Source organism: Oncorhynchus nerka, linkage group LG17, assembly GCF_034236695.1.
Source record: "Oncorhynchus nerka isolate Pitt River linkage group LG17, Oner_Uvic_2.0, whole genome shotgun sequence".
Lineage (NCBI taxonomy): Eukaryota > Metazoa > Chordata > Actinopteri > Salmoniformes > Salmonidae > Oncorhynchus > Oncorhynchus nerka.
This window is the reverse complement of record NC_088412.1, coordinates 13228500-13236458: the sequence shown is the minus strand read 5'-3', so window position 1 is coordinate 13236458 and position 7959 is coordinate 13228500. Positions and strand designations below refer to the sequence as shown.

At 41.0% G+C, this 7959-nt stretch overlaps 1 protein-coding gene across 1 annotated transcript; it reads right to left on the bottom strand.

Annotated features, from left to right (window-relative positions):
• Window positions 1–3879: 3879 nt before the first annotated feature.
• On the bottom strand, window positions 3880–5071 carry LOC115119890 (E3 ubiquitin/ISG15 ligase TRIM25-like). Its single transcript, XM_029648778.2, has one exon. The coding sequence runs from the start codon at window positions 5046–5048 to the stop codon at window positions 4392–4394; it is 657 nt and encodes a 218-aa protein (XP_029504638.1). The 5' UTR covers window positions 5049–5071; the 3' UTR covers window positions 3880–4391.
• Between the last annotated feature and the right edge of the window lie 2888 nt (window positions 5072–7959).

The following is a 7959-nucleotide window of genomic DNA, read 5'->3' as shown; positions in this document are numbered from 1 at the left end:
ATAAATGGAGGCAGATTAAACACCACTACTCTTGTCGAAATCGGCACCAACACACCCTTCACAAAAATCCCACTGGTAGCCGGGCAACAAGACTCACCTTTTTCATTTACCACAACCACCGCCTTGTTCATTCTGGATACAGAGTGTATATGTTCCACTCCCTCCTGTTCTCCGACCACGATCAACAATTCCTCCACACCATTCTCCAGAACGCACCCGAAGCGACCGCGTTTCTTCTCCACTCGGCTGAAGCCATCACGCCGCCCAAACAAACTACTCTACTCCCCCCTCAACTCTAACCGATAGACAATAGAAACCAATAAACAAACCTTCCACCATGAGAAAATAAAGAAACAAACTAATAGTAGCCCTCCTTTCCAACCACAAAACAACCAACTTTTTCTTCTATGATATAATGGCGGTCCGCAAACTAAGATTAAAGGTGCATGCCGCCAACTACTGTGCTGGAGTGTGTTCAATCACGATTTTACCACATTTCTAAAACCTCCTACCTAACTCAGTACTTCTAACAAAATAAAAAGTGCCCTACTAACTTCTAATAGACCCTCCCCCATCCCCCAAATCCCTTACAACCCCGTCCAACCCCGTCCAACCTCAATGACCCTACACTTCAATCGTTCCCTCTCTATAACATACTTAGAACAATATAACAACACAAGCTCCACCGTTTCATCGACAAATACCCTCCAGACACAAACCATTCACATGCTGCCAACCAGATGGAATGACCAGTTCAATGTACAATGTCCTAAACACAATCAAGTAAACATCACCTCTTCCTTCCTAATCTGACCTTTCAATCTTGGTCCACCGACCTTTCTTTGGAGGAGTCCCATCTCTTCTGCCACACACCTTTCAAAAAGGCTCTGATCTTACATTTGGCCTCACCTCTACCCAGTTGAACATTAATATCAATAATATCTTGTTTCAAAGCTCTTTAAACATAATCGTAAACGCCTGCTCTATCTGGGTCCTTGGATCCATCTGTGGTAAGTGGTAAAAAAACATAACTTCTACCAATGTAATTGTCAACCAGTTTCCCTTTATCACTGACCTCTGACCAATCTTTCCTTTTCTCTACCAAGGTTAGATGAACAACAGGATCTGGGAGTAACCATGGAGGAACATCCCCTATCACCACAGAAGGGCCAACCTCCAAATCCCTCAAACCACTCTCATCAGCAAGCTTTCCAACTGTCCAACCAAAACCACTGCCTTGTCTACTAGTATATTCCCAACAGTCATCTAGAACAGTAGCAGTGGGATGCTCAACCTCACAGCCTTTCAAGCCAATAAGCTAATGACAATTTATTACGCCGTATATCCAAAGGCATCTCACCTGCCTCCACTAGTAAGACACATACAGATGTTGATTTAAATGCACCAATACATATCCTTAAAGCTGTATACTGGATTCTGTCCAGCTTCTGAAGCCAAGTCTTTGATGCAGGTCCATACACCAGTAATCAACTGTCTGTGCCACTGTTCCATAAACTCTACACCCGTAATCAATCGTGGCCCTGATCAGAGCTCTATAAATATCCATCAACGATTGTCTGTCAGCACCCCATTCATATCCAGAGACCCACACAACCAACTACAGCAAAAGTGTTTGAATGAGAGAGGGGGAGAGGCATCATTACAAAACTGTACATAGTTAAAATGTAACGTTTCTTCTTCTTTGGAGTTTAATGGCAGTTGGAATCCAATATGTTGCATTACTGCCCCCAACTGGACTATAGTATATATCCATTATACTTTGTGATAAAAAATGGGAAAAGGGGAAATTATGATAATAGTGAAAAACAACCTTCCAACTAACCCTACAGTCATTAAAAACCCACTACCCCATCCCACTACTTTGACCCTGTCTGCTCCTGCACCATGCCAACGACCTGGGAGGATGGGACACCACCACTCAACACACCCTGTAACTCTTCTGAAGTCAAATCTCATGTGACCAAATACTTCTCTGCAGCTGCCACCACAACATCTATTTTATGTGATTTACGTTCCATTTCTGCGGTACAGTTGATAACCATTGCTATGAACTCTAAGAAGCCAACCTTACTGAAGCATATATCACTCATTGGCCCCAGGTCTGATCCCCAGGAACATGGGCACCCCTACAGTTGACACACAACTGTATCCACCAAAACTAAACAATCCTCTATTCCATGACCTCCTGCACACTTCCCACATCTTGGAATCTCCCTCCTACAAACTGCTGCAACATGACCATAAACGTTGCACCTGAAACAGCTCAGTGGATTCAACACAAAGACTCTAACAGGATAACTGATATATCCTAACATGACTTTGTCGGGTAAAGACTCAAAACTCAAAAGGACTGACAGTGACTCCACTGTTTCACCACGCTCACCACCGGGTCTGCGTCGTACCAAACGGTGGTCATCACAAACACCAGGAGTCTTCAACTTCAATTGCTCCACCTCCACACTTAACGCTACCCCAGAAATCATTCATTTCAATAGTGTCCTGTTCCTGAGAGCAAAGCAAGAAACAGATCTTGACCCAAGTTGTGTGACACGGAGCGCCCACTCCCTCTGGTCAGGAGAAACAAACAAATATCAGAATTCCACTACAGGTTACCTTCACTGATTCAACTGCACCCAACTCCTTTCCCACCCACCCTGAAACCACACATGGATCTGCCAAAAGGTATGCATCCACTTCCTCCAACAATGTAACTCCTACTGCACCAGATTCTTCTTTATCATGTCCATTGATGTCAGACTCTGGTTCTGAACTCTTCACCACACCTTCGACCTCACTCAACTCTCCCGCATTCATTTCCATTTCACCTCCAGAACTCAGTCTGGCGCACGGCTCACTCTGTTTGCACTTGAATTATAACATTTGAAAAGTCTCTATTCATCTGAACATTTTGTGAGTCATGTTTACTGTTCATTTCTGATTGTTTATTTCACTTTTGTTTAGTATTTATTCCACCTGCTTCGGCAATGTTAACATATGTTTCCCATGCCAATAAAGACCTTTGAATTGAATTGAGAGAGGTATGTATAGGGGACATGAGTTGGTCATGGTTACTCAAGGTTATGTGATGATGTAGCCCCGCCTGCAACTTCAAATTCAGTGTTGGCCCAATAGGGAATGTCCCCTTGGTGTAACAGTCAAGATGTTGGTTTCTCCTGCAGTAGACCTGGGTTCATATCCCGTTGGTTACATTAACCAGTCTATTGTCTGAAAGGGGTCCAGACAGCCTGTTCCCAACAGTGGGGTCAGTGGGACTGGAGAGGGGCCCCTCTCCTCTCTCTCTGACTGGAGGAGAGAAGTGAAATGATGTCTCCCCTCTAGTAAACAATACTCACCTTGAGAGACTCCACAGCCTGTTGGAGCGCCTTCAGCTCCTTCTCTCTCTCCTGGAAACGCTGCTGGACCTTCTGCTGACTCATCCCCAGCTGCCTCTGTGGAGAATCACTCTTCAATGAGCTATCAAGCTTTATTAGTCCAGTAGATCAATAGTATAGTAATGTGACATAGGGCCCATAGAAGATAGAGATTAAAATGTTGAGGAAGTGTCTGTGTGAAATGATATTATTATGTTATATATTATTATATATATATATATTATATATTATTATGTTGTTATTTGAATGATTATAGTTTTAATAGAACACAAATCAGGGGAGCTGATTGGGTGTTGATTATGAATGATAATGGTGATTGATTATGAACGATAATGGTGATTGATTATGAATGATAATGGTGATAGATTATGAATGATAATGGTGATTGATTATGAATGATACTGGTGATTGATTATGAATTATACTGGTGATTGATTATGAATGATAATGGTGATTGATTATGAATGATACTGGTGATTGATTATGAATGATAATGGTATTTGATTATGAATGATACTGGTGATTGATTATGAATGATAATGGCGATTGATTATGAATGATAATGGTGATTGATTATGAATGATAATGGTGATTGATTATGAATGATACTGGTGATTGATTATGAATGATAATGGTGATCGATTATGAATGATAATGGTGATTGATTGTGCATGATAATGGTGATCGATTATGAACGATAATGGTGATTGATTATGAATGGTAATGGTGATTGATGATGAATGATACTGGTGATTGATTATGAATGATAATGGTGATTGATTATGAATGCTAATGGTGTTTGATGATGAATGATAATGGTGATTGATTATGAATGACAACGGTGTTTGACTTTAGAAAATGGCGATACATTTGAAGAATCTGGGTTAACATATCTATTTACTCAGGATTTATGTTCATATTTGTCCTGCTGTGGATCCATTTCATTTGAATGATATCATATTCAAACAATCTTAGTACCTACTGTATCTTTAATTCTTTGTTTATCAGACAGTCACCAACAAGATGTTCTGGTCTTACCTGTTTCTCAGTCCTCTCTGCTGCAGCTGACACTGTATCATGGCCTTTATGTTCATCCATTGTACACTGATAACAGATACACTGCTGATCGGTACGACAGAAAACCTCCAGCAGTTTGTCATGATGAGAGCAGATCTTATCCTGTAGTTGTGCGGTGGCTTTGACCAGCTTGTGCTTCTTGAAAGCAGGAGATTCATAGTGAGGTTGGAGGTGAGTCTCACAGTAAGAGGCCAGACACGCCAGACAGGACATGAGGGCTTTCTGCTTTCTGTTCCCAGTGCAGACATCACACACCACATCTCCAGGTTCAGCATAGCACAGAGCAGGAGAGGGAGCAGCCTGAAGTCCTGTCTTCTTCAGTTTGTCCACCATCTCAGCCAACATGTTATTTTTCCTCAGATTAGGCCTCGGAGTGAAGGTCTCTCTGCACTGAGGACAGCTATAGACCCCTCTCAGAACATTGTGATCCCAGCAGTCCTCAATACAGATTCTACAGTAATTATGTCCACAGGAAGTGGTGACTGGCTCCTTCAGTAGCTCCAGACAGACAGAACAACAGAACTGATCCTGGTCCATCAGAACTCCCTGCTGAGCCATTTGGACGGTTGTTCACTCGCACACAGACATATGAGACAGAGACTCAGATCAGTTTTGTTTCCTCAGAAAATAGTTTGTGGGAGGGACATCCTGGATCTGTCAGAGAGGTGTGGTTAGAGGGAGGGAGGGAGGGATGCAGAGAGGGAGCCAGTGAGGTTGAAGTCAGAGGGAAGGGAGGGAGAGAGAGAGAGAGAGAACTGCATGCAACATCTAGAGTGTGAGACAAAGAGTTTAGTTCCTAGGTTAGGGCCCTTAATATAGAATAAATCTAACAATGTTAATAGACAAATATTTTAATTCCCAGGTTTGGACACTTAATATTGAATACATTGGTTAGAATATATAACAGGTAACAGTTTCTATAAAGTTAATATTATAATTATTTTAATGAATAATCATGACTGATCATTGAGAATGAGGTAATACTTTACATTACAGTGTGGTTATTACTGTTAGGTCTAGGGTCAGGGTCAAAGTATTACATTCAGCAGTAACCCTAGACATATCCAGGACTAAAAATATAAGACGTTTTACCATCAGAGTTCTTTGTATTTCTGAAACCATTATATTCTAGTCATTATATTATATTCTAGTCAACCTGTCTGTCTGTCTGTCTGTCTGTCTGTCTAAAGCATTGGATTGGTGTTGGCATGGGGTAGAGGGAGTTTACATATACCAGTAATTTCCTTATAAATCCATGAAGGGAAGTGGACTAGTTCACACTTAGAAAGGAGAGATAATTGTTACACACCCCATGTGTCCTGATAACTACAGGAATTACACCATGTTGAGGTTGTCTACTTTCTATACGTTTTGAGGGTGGAGGGGGATGTTGAGTGGTGAGAGATAATCAGATAATTCTGTGGAGATAAAGGAATATTTGAGCAGAACCCCTCCAGGTGCAGATACTGTATGTAGAACCATAGTAAGGACCCGTATGGATTATCAATACAGATACTGTATGTAGAACCATAGTAAGGACCCGTATGGATTATCAATACAGGTACTGTATGTAGAACCATAGTAAGGACCCGTATGGATTATCAATACAGGTACTGTATGTAGAGCCATAGTAAAGCCCCGTATGGATTATCAATACAGGTACTGTATGTAGAACCATAGTAAAGCCCCGTATGGATTATCAATACAGGTACTGTATGTAGAGCCATAGTAAAGCCCCGTATACATTTACATTTACATTTAAGTCATTTAGCAGACGCTCTTATCCAGAGCGACTTACAAATTGGTGCGTTCACCTTATGACATTCAGTGGAACAGCCACTTTACAATAGTGCATCTAAATCTTTTAAGGGGGTGAGAAGGATTACTTTATCCTATCCGTATGGATTATCAATACAGGTACTGTATGTAGAGCCATAGTAAAGCCCCGTATGGATTATCAATACAGGTACTGTATGTAGAGCCATAGTAAAGCCCCGTATGGATTATCAATACAGATACTGTATGTAGAACCATAGTAAAGCCCCGTATGGATTATCAATACAGGTACTGTATGTAGAGCCATAGTAAAGCCCCGTATGGATTATCAATACAGGTACTGTATGTAGAACCATAGTAAAGCCACGTATGGATTATCAATACAGATACTGTATGTTTAACCATAGTAAGGACCCGTATGGATTATCAATACAGGTACTGTATGTAGAACCATAGTAAAGCCCAGCATGGACTATCAATACAGGTACTGTATGTAGAGCCATAGTAAAGCCCCGTATGGACTATCAATACAGGCACTGTATGTAGAACCATAGTAAAGCCCAGTATGGACTATCAATACAGGTACTGTATGTAGAACCATAGTAAGGACCCGTATGGATTATCAATACAGATACTGTATGTAGAACCATAGTAAGGACCCGTATGGATTATCAATACAGGTACTGTATGTAGAACCATAGTAAAGCCCAGTATGGACTATCAATACAGGTACTGTATGTAGAACCATAGTAAGGACCCGTATGGATTATCAATACAGATACTGTATGTAGAAGCATAGTAAGGACCCGTATGGATTATCAATACAGGTACTGTATGTAGAACCATAGTAAAGCCCAGTATGGACTATCAATACAGGTACTGTATGTAGAACCATAGTAAGGACCCGTATGGATTATCAATACAGGTACTGTATGTAGAACCATAGTAAAGCCCAGTATGGACTATCAATACAGGTACTGTATGTAGAGCCATAGTAAAGCCCAGTATGGACTATCAATACAGGCATTGTATGTAGAACCATAGTAAAGCCCAGTATGGACTATCAATACAGGTACTGTATGTAGAGCCATAGTAAAGCCCAGTATGGACTATCAATACAGGTACTGTATGTAGAGCCATATTAAAGCCCAGTATGGACTATCAATACAGGTACTGTATGTAGAACCATAGTAAAGCCCAGTATGGACTATCAATACAGGCACTGTATGTAGAGCCATAGTAAAGCCCAGTATGGACTATCAATACAGATACTGTATGTAGAGCCATAGTAAAGCCCCGTATGGACTATCAATACAGGCACTGTATGTAGAACCATAGTAAAGCCCAGTATGGACTATCAATACAGGCACTGTATGTAGAACCATAGTAAAGCCCAGTATGGACTATCAATACAGGTACTGTATGTAGAACCATAGTAAAGCCCAGTATGGACTATCAATACAGGCACTGTATGTAGAACCATAGTAAAGCCCAGTATGGACTATCAATACAAAGTGACCATTTAGAATGAGGCCCAGTTCAATGAGAAGATGTCTTAACAGAACTGGGAGATGACAGACATGAAGTGGGTGGGTGGAGATCTAATATTTTTTTGTGCCAAACACTAAAGCATTATATTGTAATACATCTACACACTATTCCCTATGTAGAACACTACTTTAGACCTGGTCAG